This window comes from Oncorhynchus kisutch, linkage group LG17, assembly GCF_002021735.2.
Source record: "Oncorhynchus kisutch isolate 150728-3 linkage group LG17, Okis_V2, whole genome shotgun sequence".
Taxonomy (NCBI): domain Eukaryota; kingdom Metazoa; phylum Chordata; class Actinopteri; order Salmoniformes; family Salmonidae; genus Oncorhynchus; species Oncorhynchus kisutch.
In genome coordinates this window covers 66,342,283-66,360,155 of record NC_034190.2, presented here as the reverse complement: position 1 = coordinate 66,360,155, position 17,873 = coordinate 66,342,283, and the positions used below count along the sequence as shown (strand labels likewise).

At 42.7% G+C, this 17,873-nt stretch overlaps 1 protein-coding gene across 2 annotated transcripts in view; it reads left to right on the top strand.

Annotated features, from left to right (window-relative positions):
• LOC109908583 (chemokine-like protein TAFA-1) overlaps positions 1-17,405 on the top strand; it is a 49,994-nt gene extending 32,589 nt beyond the window's left edge. For both annotated transcript variants that reach the window (XM_020507248.2, XM_020507249.2), the window contains exons 3-6: positions 12,218-12,358; positions 16,122-16,246; positions 16,414-16,472; positions 16,615-17,405. In XM_020507248.2, the coding sequence (XP_020362837.1) occupies positions 12,218-12,358; positions 16,122-16,246; positions 16,414-16,449 (302 nt within the window). In that variant the 3' untranslated portion in view covers positions 16,450-16,472; positions 16,615-17,405. The remainder of the gene's footprint in view (positions 1-12,217; positions 12,359-16,121; positions 16,247-16,413; positions 16,473-16,614) is intronic.
• The last annotated feature ends 468 nt before the right edge of the window (positions 17,406-17,873 follow it).

Here is a 17,873-nt window from a genome sequence, read left to right as displayed (position 1 = left end):
TGGACTGTTTAATGAAGGAAAAGTCAAAAGGAGAATTGGATTTGAACTAAATCAGAGGCCGCCTTGAGCCCAGTTAGGGTCAGACATCCTGGGACAGCCCTTTTCTGCCATTCTGAATAAAACCCAATTTGGAGAAATTATCACCAGACCATGTTTCTCTCAATCACGGGAGTACAAAGGTTGTAGACCATTGCTGAATCTTTTAACCATACCACGTGGTTAAACTCTTAGACTATCGATACCGACAGAATGAGAACAAGTCTTTGATATGAATTACTAGTCTGCAGCTAGGAATTCGGTATCATTGAACGCGAAGAACGACAACCTCCGAAACGTTCATTCTATAACGAATGTCACTCTGAACAATCCCCTCTAACCACAGCCGAGAGAGAGAGGGAGAGAGACGGACAATTCTACAAAAGACACTAACTTTTCACCAGCAATCAAGACGACACACTGAGCGTAAATATATATATTGATTGCAATTGTTCCCGAATGAGTGAGCGTTCATGTGTAGGATTAGCATTTCAATTGTTATAATTATTAACTCTGTAGTGACTTCTTAGTTGACCCCCACTTCCCTTTTGTCTAACAAGCCGCCATGCCGGTTTAGCCCACTAGGGCACATTCTCCTATCATTACATTTACCTTGTTTGTTTGTTTGTTTATGCATTTCTGTGAATTACTTAGTTAGTAATAAATAAATGATTTAAGACAATTGATGTATGGATGACTCATAGTGAAGACTGGGTTCGTGCAGATAACCGTTTGGAATGAGACTAACGTGAGGTAAAGAAAATAATTCATTAATTTGAAGACTAATTGATCAGATATTAATATCTGAAAAGTTATTTTAGGAAATGATAACTTTGTAATCTGAATATTTTTCCTTGGTGCCCCGACTTCCTAGTTAATTAGCTACGTGATTAATCAGTTGATCGCATAGTAACTAATTACAGAGAATCTTTGATAAAAACTACCAGCCTTCAGTTAATGATAGTAAAGACACGACACCGAGGTAGAGTGGTGTGGTATGATAGAAATGACTGCTCTGTTGCAATAATGAGAACCCTATCATTGGATGAGTGATGGAGTTAGGCTGGAGAGCATCAATTGGGGCAGAGAATGAGTAGTGTGTGTTGTTCTCACATGGGACATGTGATAAGAAAACACCTACACAATGTTTATAGAGATGATGACTGGTGTACTGTCCCCTCACAGTAACCAAGTGGTATACTAATAGCAAGCATAAAGAGTGCAAATATTGTACTTTCATACAATAGGCTGCATACGTCACCAACACCCACACATCTTGTCTATTCACAATGCACAATAAAGATCATTGAAAGTGATTATTACCTAAAACATCTCTGCCGAACACCCGCATATTGGATTAGTAATTAACCATTTCCTTCAACTCCCAATACCAGCCCTGTCACCCTGCAAAACTTAGGTAAATCATTACTACCCAACCCAGGAGAGTACATGTCTTATTGTATGACAGGTCATTTAAGCATTCTATTGTGCTGTACATTATTTACACAGAGCAAATGTTGCAGAAGAGTGCATTTACGGGGCAGCCAGACACACTCGTACCCTGTACCAGACTACTGCAGCTTCCGTCCGTTCAACCCTGAGAGGAGAGGACCTACACTCAAACTAAAAAAGTGATATCTAGAACCTAAAATGGTTCTTCGACTGTGCCTATAAATCAAATCAAATTTATTTATATAGCCCTTCGTACATCAGCTGATATCTCAAAGTGCTGTACAGAAACCCAGCCTAAAACCCCAAACAGCAAGCAATGCAGGTGTAGAAGCACGGTGGCTAGGAAAAACTCCCTAGAAAGGCCAATACCTAGGAAGAAACCTAGAGAGGAACCAGGCTATGTGGGGTGGCCAGTCCTCTTCTGGCTGTGCCGGGTGGAGATTATAACAGAACATGGCCAAGATGTTCAAATGTTCATAAATGACCAGCATGGTCGAATAATAATAAGGCAGAACAGTTGAAACTGGAGCAGCAGCACAGTCAGGTGGAAGTTGAAACTGGAGCAGCAGCATGGCCAGGTGGACTGGGGACAGCAAGGAGTCATCATGTCAGATAGTCCTGGGGCATGGTCCTAGGGCTCAGGTCAGTTGAAACTGGAACAGCAGCATGGCCAGGTGGACTGGGGACAGCAAGGAGTCATCATGTCAGGTAGTCCTGGGGCATGGTCCTAGGGCTCAGGTCCTCCGAGAGAGAGAAAGAAAGAGAGAAGGAGAGAATTAGAGAACGCACACTTAGATTCACACAGGACACCGAATAGGACAGGAGAAGTACTCCAGATATAACAAACTGACCCCAGCCCCCCGACACATAAACTACTGCAGCATAAATACTGGAGGCTGAGACAGGAGGGGTCAGGAGACACTGTGGCCCCATCCGAGGACACCCCCGGACAGGGCCAAACAGGAAGGATATAACCCCACCCACTTTGCCAAAGCACAGCCCCCACACCACTAGAGGGATATCTTCAACCACCAACTTACCATCCTGAGACAAGGCTGAGTATAGCCCACAAAGATCTCCGCCACGGCACAACCCAAGGGGGGGGCGCCAACCCAGACAGGATGACCACAACAGTGAATCAACCCACTCAGGTGACGCACCCCCTCCAGGGACGGCATGAGAGAGCCCCAGCAAGCCAGTGACTCAGCCCCTGTAATAGGGTTAGAGGCAGAGAATCCCGGTGGAAAGAGGGGAACCGGCCAGGCAGAGACAGCAAGGGCGGTTCGTTGCTCCAGAGCCTTTCCGTTCACCTTCCCACTCCTGGGCCAGACTACACTCAATCATATGACCCACTGAAGAGATGAGTCTTCAGTAAAGACTTAAAGGTTGAGACCGAGTTTGCGTCTCTGACATGGGTAGGCAGACCGTTCCATAAAAATGGAGCTCTATAGGAGAAAGCCCTGCCTCCAGCTGTTTGCTTAGAAATTCTAGGGACAATTAGGAGGCCTGCGTCTTGTGACCGTAGCGTACGTGTAGGTATGTACGGCAGGACCAAATCAGAGAGATAGGTAGGAGCAAGCCCATGTAATGCTTTGTAGGTTAGCAGTAAAACCTTGAAATCAGCCCTTGCTTTGACAGGAAGCCAGTGTAGAGAGGCTAGCACTGGAGTAATATGATCACATTTTTTGGTTCTAGTCAGGATTCTAGCAGCCGTATTTAGCACTAACTGAAGTTTATTTAGTGCTTTATCCGGGTAGCCGGAAAATAGAGCATTGCAGTAGTCTAACCTAGAAGTAACAAAAGCATGGATAAATTTTTCTGCATCATTTTTGGACAGAAAGTTTCTGATTTTTGCAATGTTACGTAGATGGAAAAAAGCTGTCCTCGAAATGGTCTTGATATGTTCTTCAAAAGAGAGATCAGGGTCCAGAGTAACGCCGAGGTCCTTCACAGTTTTATTTGAGACGACTGTACAACCATTAAGATTAATTGTCAGATTCAACAGAAGATCTCTTTGTTTCTTGGGACCTAGAACAAGCATCTCTGTTTTGTCCGAGTTTAATAGTAGAAAGTTTGCAGCCATCCACTTCCTTATGTCTGAAACACATGCTTCTAGCGAGGGCAATTTTGGGGCTTCACCATGTTTCATTGAAATGTACAGCTGTGTGTCATCCGCATAGCAGTGAAAGTTTACATTATGTTTTCGAATAACATCCCCAAGAGGTAAAATATATAGTGAAAACAATAGTGGTCCTAAAACGGAACCTTGAGGAACACCGAAATTTACAGTTGATTTGTCAGAGGACAAACCATTCACAGAGACAAACTGATATCTTTCCGACAGATAAGATCTAAACCAGGCCAGAACATGTCCGTGTAGACCAATTTGGGTTTCCAATCTCTCCAAAAGAATGTGGTGATCGATGGTATCAAAAGCAGCACTAAGGTCTAGGAGCACGAGGACAGATGCAGAGCCTCGGTCCGATGCCATTAAAATGTCATTTACCACCTTCACAAGTGCCGTCTCAGTGCTATGATGGGGTCTAAAACCAGACTGAAGCATTTCGTATATACATTGTTTGTCTTCAGGAAGGCAGTGAGTTGCTGCGCAACAGCCTTCTCTAAAATTTTTGAGAGGAATGGAAGATTCGATATAGGCCGATAGTTTTTTATATTTTCTGGGTCAAGGTTTGGCTTTTTCAAGAGAGGCTTTATTACTGCCACTTTTAGTGAGTTTGGTACACATCCAGTGGATAGAGAGCCGTTTATTATGTTCAACATAGGAGGGCCAAGCACAGGAAGCAGCTCTTTCAGTAGTTTAGTTGGAATAGGGTCCAGTATGCAGCTTGAAGGTTTAGAGGCCATGATTATTTTCATCATTGTGTCAAGAGATATAGTACTAAAACACTTGAGCGTCTCTCTTGATCCTAGGTCCTGGCAGAGTTGTGCAGACTCAGGACAACTGAGGTTTGGAGGAATACGCAGGTTTAAAGAGGAGTCCGTAATTTGCTTTCTAATAATCATAATCTTTTCCTCAAAGAAGTTCATGAATTTATCACTGCTAAAGTGAAAGTCATCCTCTCTTGGGGAATACTGCTTTTTAGTTAGCTTTGCGACAGTATTAAAAAGGAATTTCGGATTGTTCTTATTTTCCTCAATTAAGTTAGAAAAATAGGATGATCGAGCAGCAGTAAGGGCTCTACGGTACTGCACGGTACCGTCCTTCCAAGCTAGTCGGAAGACTTCCAGTTTGGTGTGGCGCCATTTCCGTTCCAATTTTCTGGAAGCTTGCTTCAGAGCTCGGGTATTTTCTGTGTACCAGGGAGCTAGTTTCTTATGAGACATTTTTTTTGTTTTTAGGGGTGCAACTGCATCTAGGGTATTGCGCAAGGTTAAATTGAGATCCTCAGTTAGGTGGTTAACTGATTTTTGTCCTCTGGCGTCCTTGGGTAGGCAGAGGGAGTCTGGAAGGGCATCAAGGAATCTTTGTGTTGTCTGTGAATTTATAGCACGACTTTTGATGTTCCTTGGTTGGGGTCTAAGCAGATTATTTGTTGCAATTGCAAACGTAATAAAATGGTGGTCCGATAGTCCAGGATTATGAGGAAAAACATTAAGATCCACCACATTTATTCCATGGGACAAAACTAGGTCCAGCGTATGACTGTGACAGTGAGTGGGTCCAGAGAGATGTTGGACAAAACCCACTGAGTCGATGATGGCTCCGAAAGCCTTTTGGAGTGGGTCTGTGGACTTTTCCATGTGAATATTAAAGTCACCAAAGATTAGAATATTATCTGCTATGACTACAAGGTCCGATAGGAATTCAGGGAACTCAGTGAGAAACGCTGTATATGGCCCAGGAGGCCTGTAAACAGTAGCTATAAAAAGTGATTGAGTAGGCTGCATAGATTTCATGACTAGAAGCTCAAAAGACGAAAATGTCATTTTTTTTTTTGTAAATTTAAATTTGCTATCGTAAATGTTAGCAACACCTCCGCCTTTGCGGGATGCACGGGGGATATGGTCACTAGTGTAGCCAGGAGGTGAGACCTCATTTAAAACAGTAAATTCATCAGGCTTAAGCCATGTTTCAGTCAGGCCAATCACATCAAGATTATGATCAGTGATTAGTTCATTGACTATAATTGCCTTTGAAGTAAGGGATCTAACATTAAGTAGCCCTATTTTGAGATGTGAGGTATCATGATCTCTTTCAGTAATGACAGGAATGGAGGTGGTCTTTATCCTAGTGAGATTGCTAAGGCGAACACCGCCATGTTTAGTTTTGCCCAACCTAGGTCGAGGCACAGACACGGTCTCAATGGTGATAGCTGAGCTGACTACACTGACTGTGCTAATGGCAGACTCCACTATGCTGGCAGGCTGGCTAACAGCCTGCTGCCTGGCCTGCACCCTATTTCATTGTGGAGCTAGAGGAGTTAGAGCCCTGTTAGAGCCCCTAGGAGAACCATTTGAAGAACTTGTTTGTGTTCAATGTAGAATCCTTTCCATAGGTGGTTCTACATGGAACCCAAAAGGATTTCCCTGCAACCAAAAAGGGGAACAGACGAAGAACCCTTTTGGGACCTCTTTTTCTAAGATTGTAGCCACAGATACAAGCTCAGCAGCTTTCCACTGACAACTCTTTGAATAGTGCCCACCTTTCATCTTCCCTCTTTTTTTAAATGTCTTTTTTTAATGCAGACTGGAAGTGTTTCATCTGGGAAGGCTATATACTGATATTAAATACCTGGAAATGTAGAAGGCAGCGAGAGCTAGGGCAAGATGGATAGATAGGCAGACAAAGCATTGACATTACATTTTTGGAAAAATAATAAAGAAGAATAGAGACTCATGTTTTTTGTCCTATTTTTACCAAATGGAACGTTTCTGTTTCATTGCATGATTTCTGCTGTAGTTTGTTGTCACACCCAACAACACATATAGTATATCCATAGCAAAACGAAATCACCATGGGCATTTTGTCACATAAGGATCCTCCTCCTCAAGACTGAGAATATGATTTTATGCCCTTGATCAATACCAGTTTTACAGCAGCCTTTGCGTCCCTGTGTGACAGCTGTGGAGACAGGTTTTGAGGCTCAGATGCAAATAGAAAAACCCATTCCCTTTCTCTCTCTGGTTCCTCTCCTCGCTTTCTCTCTCTGATTCCTCCCTTTCTCTCTCCGGTTCCTCTCCTACCGTTCCCTCTCGGATTCCTCTCTCTGGTTCCTCTCCTCCCTTCCTCTCTGGTTCCTCCCCTCCCTTCCTCTCTGGATCCTCTCTCTGGTTCCTCTCCTCCCTTTCTCTCTCTGGTTCCTCTCCTCCCTTTCTTTCTCTGGATACTCTCCTCCCTTTCTCTCTAGTTCCCCTCCTTCCTCCCTCTCTGGTTCCTCTCCTCCCTTTCTCTCTGGTTCCTCTCCTCCCTTCCTCTCTGGTTCCTCTTCTCCCTTCCTATCTTGTTCCTCTCCTCCCTTCCTCTCTGGTTCTCTTCCTCCCTTCCTCTCTTGTTCCTCTCCTCCCTTCCTCTCTGGTTCTCCTCCTCCCTTCCTCTCTGGTTCCTCTCCTACATTCTTCTCTCTGGTTCCTCTCCTCCCTTTCTCTCTGGTTCCCCTCCTCCCTTCCTCTCTCTGGTTCCTCTCCTCCCTTTCTCTATCTAGTTCCTCTCCTCCCTTCCTTCCTGGTTCCTCTCCTCCCTTCCACTCTGGTTTCTCTCCTCCCTTCCACTCTGGTTCCTCTCCTCCCTTCCACTCTGGTTCCTCTCCTCCCTTCCACTCTGGTTCCTCTCCTCCCTTCCACTCTGGTTCTCCTCCTCCCTTCCTCTCTGGTTCCTCTCCTCCCTTCCTCTCTGGTTCCTCTCCTCCCTTCCACTCTGGTTTCTCTCCTCCCTTCCACTCTGGTTCCTCTCCCATCCACTCTGGTTCCTCTCCTCCCTTCCACTCTGGTTCCTCTCCTCCCTTCCACTCTGGTTCTCCTCCTCCCTTCCTCTCTGGTTCCTCTCCTCCCTTCCACTCTGGTTCCTCTCCTCCCTTCCACTCTGGTTCCTCTCCTCCCTTCCACTCGGGTTCCTCTCCACCCTACCACTCCGGTTCCACTCCTCCCTTCCACTCCGGTTCCTCTCCTCCCTTCCTCTCTGGTTCCTCTCCTCCTTTCCTATCTGGTTCCTCTCCTCCTTTCCTATCTGGTTCCTCTCCTCCCCACCTCTCTGGTTCCTCTGTTCCATGCTGTTTTCATGCATCTTTAACACATGGGGGTTAAAGATATGCTCAGGTGCAACGGGCCTCTGAGAATGGACAATACTTTATTGAAATGCAAAATAACTACTAAGAGGAGGGAGATGCTACTGCTGTTAAGTGACAGTGCTGCCAGTCATATATTTCATAAATGTCCTGGCTTATATTAATTTTCTCATGGGCCGTACTTTTTCTGAGTAGCAATTTATATATTTTTTCAGCCATGTGTAAATTGTGCATGCTATGAAAAAGTACTTTGCTAAATCCAATTCAGAGGGGGAGAGTAATTATTTCTTGTCTGGGAGGGTAAATGTAAACACACACACACACACACACACACACTTACACACCACACACACTCAAGAAGGGACTGTCAAATCCCGATTTAGCTTTCTTGATCAGTGAATTATTAGGACTTCTTAGTGCTTTTCAAAGCCATGTTATTTGCTCTAAGAGAGAAAAGTAAACATTGATCTTACATTGTTCATAACATTCAGCTATTCCGTTTTTGTTTTCTCTCCCATGACTCACACAATTCATCTAGATGTAATTTTGTCTTTTGAATTGCAAAATACAAACCTATAATTGGCATCATATCATGTTATCATCCGTTTTTATTTTTTGCAGAAACAAATTTGTCATGATTGGCACACAATTTATCATGCAACAGTTCTCTCCATCTTTTTCCCAAGCATTTGAGACCAGAATAATAACGGCCCTGCAAGGACTTTACTGTGTGGAAAAACCTAGTCTTTCAATTTGACACCATGCCGGCTTGTGTTTTGTGACTCTCACTGTCTTCCATCTGCATTAATTTGACATTCTCTAATCTGGTTGTCTCATTTCCTGCCAGTGACAGGGCTGTGGTAGCCTGCTGGCATGGACACAGAGAATGAACTGTGAGCGCGGCCTATTACAGGTCACCTTGAGCGAATCTTCTATTTAATGGTGAGAGGCTGGCTACTTCCATTCCAAACATGGGCTATGGTTTGCCAGAACTCGTGGAGATGTATGTGTATATGGGAAAGAACCATTCACAACGTAGTATGTGTGCATCCACAGAACCTCGGAAAAGAGCCATGTTACCTGCTAAATTGAGCGTCTAAGGCTTTCCAAGTGGATGCCAGTGTGAAACACAGCAAAGAGAGCACAGTACATTCAATCGCAGTTTCATATTTCGTTTTAGACTAGCACAGCGCACACACGCACACAGCACAGATTACTTGAGAGGGAAAGAGTGTACCCACTACCCATTGAGATAGAATACATGCGGTCAGATCCTCTAGAGACTACTTCACACGTGTTTATTACAGTAGACAGCAAGTCTTGGCATGCTTACGGCACATTTCTAGTGAGATGTAGAGAACATTTGCGTCTGAGCAATAGCAGCTTCATCACTGGTGAATAGCCATTTATTGGTCCCATATGGCCCCTGTTCACATCCATTAGGCACAGAGAATCTTAGATCCACGCAATTGTAGAATGTCAATGTTGTGTGTAATTGTCATACATGGGTTGACACTACAGTATCAGGGGTAATAAGTCCTAATTCCTCATTTCTACTGGCTTTCATCGCTTTCCAGACTCCAAAGAAACTGATTTACTCCTCTGTTACTCCTCAGAAACTGATTTACTCCTCTGTTACTCCTCAAACTGATTTACTCCTCTGTTACTCCTCAGAAACTGATTTACTCCTCTGTTACCCCTCAGAAACTGATAATATAACCTCAGCAAACTTGCAGGCGCTTTCAAAAGGTCAATGTCTCTAGCTAAATAAATGTGACCCAGACCTATCGGGTTGCAGGTTGTGTGGCACCTGTGTTCTGACAAACCCAATGTTTAGATTACTGTACAAGACAGGAAGAGGGCACTGGCAGAAACATGGCATGGTATGGCAACTAAAATAGTGCGTTACTAACAGAGCCCCTCCTGTTCCTGCCTGCATTACCCCTCCACCCCCTGGAACGACTGTCTCAGCACTATTCCTGTTCTATGCCAGTCAACACAATAGTGGGAGAAACAATAAGGAAAGAGATCAGGAACTGGCTCATGACCTGCTTAACATAATGTGCTTTTCAGGGAGAGATGGGATATTTTGTGCTTTTCAGAAAGCACACCATCCCACCCAACCTTTATACAATATCACAGCTTCCATGAGACACATAACTACACAAACACGCACACACAAGTTCTGAAGCCATTTGTCATTAGGGCAGCTGACTTTGTTCTCAGTGATTGATAATGGAAGAGGGAATGGAAATACAGAAAACAATTATATCCTGGCATGGCTCCAGCAGCCGTCACCTGATGAGACACTATTCATCTCCAGCCATGTTATTCTCCATCTCCCCCTGAGATATTCATGACGCAGAGATGTGGTCTCTGAGCATGCAGCGTGTGTGCGTAGAGATGGAGTCTCGGAGCATTAAGAGTGTGGCAGTCACAAACTGAGCCACACCGACTGAGCTTAAAGAACGCTCATCAGTTTCACATTACTTTTGTTTAAAGCCACCGAAAACACCTACCAGCTGGAAATAACCAAGCCTATTTGCATTTTTATTTGATTTTAATATATTCTTCAGAGGTGACGATTTCCAAATATAGAGTACATCCAGACTCAAACTTCTCCTGTTCTCGTTGCTGCTCCTCTCAACAAGCAACGTAAGCAACGAACAAAGTGGATTCTGTTGAGTAGTGTGGTTTTTAATGGATCAAAGGATTAATCTGGGTCTTGTCTTATGCAATTAAGAAGATGCATTAAAGAGAACAAACCCCTGTGGGCTGTTGTTGTTTTAGCTGATGGCCTACTGCTTCCACTGCTAAATAAAATCAGGATTATGATTGTGCAAACATGCCCCGTTGTCATACAGGTTCAGAGATAAAGTTTATGTCTCTCCTCAACTCCTGCCAAAGGCTGTTCTCAACCACCAGCCTTGAGTCACGAAAATCCCGCTGAAACCACACGGTATTATTGAGAAATCTGGTCAGACAGAGAGATTTGGGAAGCGAAGGTCTTTAATTTGTTTCCTCCCATTCAATTAAACTTAGTCAATTACCATTGTTTAATTATTCTATTACAATTATTTCTGCCAATTAAACCTCTAGGCTGTCTCCAACGGAGCTCCCAATCTCTATTGCTGTTATTTGCAGTCACTTCTCAGTCAAGCTAGGCTGAAACAACACTTCAGATAGCTGACAGGGTGATGTACAATGCACACTCTGAAAAACACAATGTTATGCAAAAAGGCCGTGTGTGGGTGAAGTATATGAAAAATCCTAATTAAACCCTAACACATAATGGTAACATTTGGCAGTCTCCACAATTCTTTCCATGTTGTATTGAAAATTTTTAAACTAAATCCTCTTACTATTGAGATGAGGTGGTGGAATGATTGACTCAGTCATTGGTAGAGGAGAATGGGCTGTGTGGTCTCCTTTCAATCAGGGGTCAGGAGGTCATCCAGGGTTCAGGAGAGGTCGTGTTAGATCATCTCTCCAGGCTTTAACATGATCGCTGAATTATAGCATGAAGCTGACACTGCCTCCTCTCCAACCTGAATTTAAACTCTTTTAAATGTCTATCTAGGTTTTGACTCTGAATATGGGTCTCACTTGAAATCTTATATGTTAGAAGACAAATCTACATTTCTATCTAGTTGGGAAAAAGTCCATTGGCTGTATTTGACTAATCTTTGGATATTGCACAGGGTAAGGTGATAGCATTATTATTCAACCCAGTCTCATGGGTTATCTGTTCCATGGTATTACTTTCATCAGCTGGTGATATCCACTGCTGCTCTGCAATTACATTCTCTAGTCGTAACACATTTTGAAAACGTAATGGCATATACGTTTCTCTCTAAAAACTCCACCAAATGGGGAACATTTCATATTTGCCTCCTGATTCACATATAAACTTTCCTTGTCTTTGGTCGACAGACAGGCCTAATTATTGGATTGGTCATACTTGTTGTGTTGTTAGTGTTAGTTGTAGGGGGGGGGGGGGGGCATCCTGATAGGGAGATGTTCCGTAGGCAGAATAAGACAGCCAGCCTGATGAGGGGGATGGTGGGGGACGGTGTCCTGTAGGCAAAGTGAACCAACCTCCTGATAATTACATGAAGGGACATTATTCAGACTAAGACGGAGGGAGGGCCCCTGGAGGCCTTCTCATCCTGATGATGTCTTTATCTAGTCTCTCACACAAGCTAGGGACCTCTGGGGCCTCACTCAATCAGTGCGCAAAACATACGACAGACATTACTCACATGTAATACACTTGTGATATCTTGCATAAAGAGATACCATCTACAGTATGTTGATATTGAGATAAAGCCTAGAACATACACAGGATTTTAACAGGCCAACAACGGGCCTACCAACATACAGTAGCTACATAAATCATTGTTGATTGTGCTAACTTTGCCATTGACTAACCTAAGAAGTTATTTTGAACAGTTTTTACTTATTTGCTTTTGTTTATCTTTTCCTAGAAGGAGGAACGTGTGAAGTGATTGCGGCTCACAGATGTTGTAATAAGAACAAGATTGAGGAGCGGTCCCAGACGGTCAAGTGTTCCTGCCTACCAGGGAAGGTGGCAGGGACCACCAGGAACAGACCCTCCTGTGTTGATGGTGAGTAGAGTAAGACTAGCATCCCAACCCCCATTGGTATTGCAGGTGCAAGGGAAGTGTGTGCCTTATCACTGATTGGACTCGCACACACAGATGCTTCTTATAGAACCAGTTCTTGAATATTTTTTTTATCAGGGTTGCATTAAAGTAGTACAATATAAAACTTGGATTGTATATAATGCTTCAGCCTTTCCCAATAGATCTGGGATGGCATTTCTCACAGCAGGTGGCCAGTAGAGACGGAGATGCACCATCCCTTTCTTTTGATTAGCTCACTGCAGAAGTATTAACCTGAGAGAATGTATAGAATGTATATAGAACACACACATTCATCAATGGCATACAGTACATTCCCTAGAGAAGTTGCAATGGTTCTTTGTGTATTATGCATCCTGTATTGATTCGTGCCAGGTCTAAGACAGAGCAGCCTAAGGAGTTGTTGTTTAATAGATGCACTATAAACTTTGTTCGATCAGACTCCTGGCAAAAAACCACGGTAACCCTCTTCACCGTAAGGAACAGGTCCAAGTGGAAAACCACTTAGACTAGGACAGCCAAGAACACTCAGACAAAACTTTTACTGAAGTTGTGGTCATACTCAACTACCTAATTTTGTACTGTGGAAATGTACTGTTGCTTTATGAATTGCATGTATTGTTTTTTTGACAGATGAGACACAATTTTAGCATCTCTAGTAAAGATCCAATAGAAGACAGTAGTAGCCTATATTACTGCCTATATACTGTATTGTATATTACTGCCTATACTGTCTCTATGCTGTGGGGCAGAGAGAAAATGCAAAAATTGTATACTCATTTTGCCATGTAGTGAAGCTACATTTTTGCAGTTTTAGAGCTAATCTCCTGCAATTCTGCACATTTTGCAATGACTTATACCATGTTAATGATCTCTGAGTGAAAGTGACAAAAAAATAGTACCCAGTCGGTATTCGGCTGTAATTAATATAGAAGCCGGTTTTGGAGGATATATTGGCAGGGGTGTTGTTTCATGTCAGGCTGGCAAACAATGCCAATATATCCTCCAAACACCAGCTTCAAGGGCATTATCACTTTTATACAGGTTCCCAACATATTCAAATAATGATTGACATATTTTCATTAAAAACGTTATTTGGATACTATTTCAGATATAGTCCCGACACAAATCTAAGGTTTCTACCCAGGTTCTTCACACTCAACAGTTTCCCATGTGTATCAAGAATGGTCCACCACCTAAGGGACATCTAGCCACTTTGACACAACTGTGGGAAGCATTTGGAGTCAACATGGGCCAGCTTTGCCCCAACATATTTAGTCTGTTCCGAGTGCCCACAGTTTTACATTTTTTGGGGTCACTTATGTCGCTTATGCCTGGGGACGGCCCTGACAGTAAGCATCACTTCTCACCTGCTTGTATGCTTCTTTAGATTCTAACCATTAGGAAATGTTTCCACAATTACTGAGCAGAGTACACAGACAGAGTGAGGGAATTTGAGGTCTCTTTTGTCTGTCAGGACTGACAGGGTATTTTTCTCTGTCAGACGTCCAAGATGTGTTGGACATTTACCCTGTATTTAAGGCAATTTTCTCTTTCCAGAGCAAGAATATGTCCTGCATTAGTTACAGCTATGCCCCCTCTTTCAATTAACATGTCTAGACGTCTGGCTTTCTCTTAGATTTGAAATGCATGTAAGAAATGCTTTACAGTGCCTTGCAAAAGTATTCATCCCCCTTGGCGTTTTTCCTATTTTGTTGCATTACAACCTGTAATTTAAATTGATTTTTATTTGGATTTCATTCCAAATTGGTGAAGTGAAATGAAAAGAAAAAAGTGAAACGGAAAAGTGGTTTGTGCGTATGTATTCACCCCCTTTGCTATGAAGCCCCTAAATAAGATCTGGTGTAGCCAAGTACCTTCTAAAGTCACATAATTAGTTAGATTGCACACAGGTGGACTTTATTTAAGTGTCACATGATCTGACACATAATCTCAGTATATATACACCTGTTCTGAAAGGCCCCAGAGTCTGCAACATAACTAAGCAAGGGGCACCACCAAACAAGCGGCAGCATGAAGACCAAGGAGCTCGCCAAACAGGTCCGGGACAAAGTGTGGAGAAATACAGATCAGGTTTGGGTTATAAGAAAATATCAGAAACCTTGAACATCCCACAGAGCACCATTAAATCCATTATTAAAAAATTGAAAGAATATGGCACCACAACAAACCGGCCAAGAGAGGGCCACCCACCAAAACTCACAGACCAGGCAAGAAGAGCATTAATCAGAGAGGCAACAGAGACCAAAGATAACCCTGAAGGAGCTAAAAAGTATCTGTCCATAGGACCACTTTAAGCCGTACACTCCACAGAGCTGCGCTTTACGGCAGAGTGGACAGAAAAAAAGCCCATGCTTAAAGAAAAGAATAAGCAAAAATGTTTGGTGTTCGCCAAAAGGCATGTGGGAGACTCCCCGAACATATGGAAAAAGGTACTCTGGGCAGATGAGACTAAAATGGAGCTTTTTGGCCATCAAGAAAAACGTAATGTCTGGCGCAAACCCAACACCTCTCATCACCCTGAGAACACCAACCAGCATGGTGGTGGCAGCATCATGCTGTGGGGATGTTTTTCATCGGCAGGGACTGGGAAACTGGTCAGAATTGAAGGAATGATGGATGGCGCTAAATACAGGGAACTTCTTGAGGGAAACCTGTTTCAGTCTTCCAGAGATTTGAGACTGGGACGGAGGTTCACCTTCCAGCAGGACAATGACCCTAAGCATACTGCTAAAGCAACACTTGAGTGGTTTAAGGGGAAACATTTAAATGTCTTGGAATGGCCTAGTCAAAGCCCAGATCTCAATCCAATTGAGAATCTGTGGTATGACTTAAAGATTACTGTACACCAGCGGGACACATCCAACTTAAAGGAGCTGGAGAAGTTTTGCCTTGAAGAATGGGCAAAAATCCCAGTGGCTAAATGTGCCAAGCTTATAGATACATACCACAAGAGACTTGCAGCTGTAATTGCTTGTCATGATCGTCGTTGGAAGCATACTCGGACCAAAGCGCAGCGTGTTCTGGGTTCCACATGTTTATTGACGTGAAACTTTGAACAAGACCAAATAAAGAAACAACGAAACGAAACGTCATGTCAAATGAAGTGCTCAAAGGCAACAACACAAAAACAAGATCCCACAAAACACAGTGGGGAAAAGGCTGCCTAAATATGATCCCCAATCAGAGACAACGATAAACAGCTGCCTCTGATTGGGAACCATACCAGGCCAACATAGAAATAAAACAACCTAGATTACCCACCCTAGTCACACCTCGACCTAACCAAAATAGAGAATAAAAAGGCTCTCTGTGGTCAGTGCGTGACATTGCTGCAAAAGGTGGCTCTACAAAGTATTGACTTTGCAGGGGTGAATAGTTATGCATGCTCAAGTTGTCCTTTTTTTGTATTTTTGTGTGTGTTTACAATCAAAAATATTTTGCATCTTCAAAGTGGTAGGCATGTTGTGTAAATCAATTGATACAACCCCCCCAAAAAATATTTTTTAATTCCAGGTTGTAAGGCAATAAAATAGGAAAAATGCCAAAGGGGGTGAATACTTTCGCAAGCCACTGTAAATACACCGAAGGTTGCTTCAGTGCTAGCCACCAATCCATCTTCAAGTCATATACTGCTCTCTCATATTGCCTCCGTTTCCACTGGGTAAGACATACTCAGGTCACCTTATGGTTTTGTTGCCTGCAGCATCCATAGTGATTGGTAAGTGGTGGTGCGAGATGGAGCCCTGCCTGGAGGATGAAGAGTGCAAGACGCTGCCTGACAACTCAGGCTGGATGTGTTACGCTGGGAACAAGATCAAAACCACCCGGGTAAGATAACCTCTCATTACAATTTGAATCAGAGTTATATTGGAGGAGGGATAGGTACAGTCATGGGAGATTTGCACCAACAGACCAATATAGAGTTTTATATTGACAGACAAAGGCACAAGGTATTGACTCAAGAATATGAGAAAACTGTCTCTTTTCTTTTTTAGAACACCCAACAACCTGCAAGCAAAGAATACCTCTAACTTTAGATGGGCCAACTGCAAAGGTCAGCTTTGACATGTTCCATCTTCCATAGAGCTGTTAATGTATACCATCTTACCATAAACCATCTAATAATCAATACAATTATATCTGCACTGTAATACACTGTATCACAATATCTGAGTGCACTCTTTTGTTTGTTTCAGATCAATCCAAGGACCCAGACATTCAGCTTACCTTACAGTTATACGTGTGAACATCCCTGTATAGAAAGGTGTGAATTCTCAAAGAAACTGCTGCTCAAGGGCACTGAGGAATGATGCAGCTGAAGCATAGCAATGGGGAACCCAGTGATTTCACAATGTTGTTTGATGGAACACTGCATTTGGATGTACAGCACATCTGAACTGTGTCTGATATTCGTCTGAGAATCTACTGCCGCCACTGTCCCAGCTCTTCGTTCTCTGGTATCAGCAAACTCAGACAGACTCGGCGAAAGAGAGACATTTCTGGGTTACTTTGAGGAAAACTTGCCGTGGGGCCTCAGGATTCTGTATATACCATGTTTCAGTATCTTCATGTGAACAAGAACATTGTCTACAGTATGATGGTGGTGAGATGTAAATGATTCCAAACTCTGATCTGTTCTGTTCTTGTCCATGTGTTCCAGATTCTAGACCACAGCCAAAGGTCTAGTGTTTCTTAAACATACAATAACCTATAGGTGTAGATCATGTGAGGATGCAACTGTACATTGGAATCATTTGGCCAATAACAAGACATGTTTATTTTATCAAAACCGTTTTTGTACTTGAATTCCTTAGGTCATCTCTGTTGCTTCCTTTTATAGTTCAGTTATCCATCAAACGGTTGAATGTTTACCAAAAAACACAGTAGGCCTATTTTGTTGTTTTTTACTTCTTTAGATGCCTTATGTGTGTCAAATTCTTCAACAACATATTAAAAGTCTACCATTGCTTTGTGCATAAATATTAAATTAAACTATGGTGTGTTATGTAATTAAATATCTATTTAGCATTGGCTGCTTGAAGTATCAACAAAATCAGCTTATCATAAGTGATGAAATCTGGATAATAATTGCCTCCACAGTGCACAGATGTCAGAAATCACAACGATCACAATCAACTAGCCTTCTAATTGGGTTAAGTAAGTAGAGGAAATCACATGACCAGAATGCCAATGTTTAATTTGTACATTCAGAGGTGAAAGTAGATGTATTATCTTACCGCCCAAGTAGCAGTAAAATAAATGACACCACCTATACTTTCAATGCATTTTTCTGCAAAAGGTGGGTAAACTGTCCAGCCCCCTAAAAATGTGGGTAAGCTGCATTGTTTATCCTCCACTACACCACTGTGGTAATGTTAAATAATGGTTTAATAGCCTATAGTTTTATTGGCATTTTGTGTAAATTATTGTGATAGACTCAAGTTTTACCGGTATA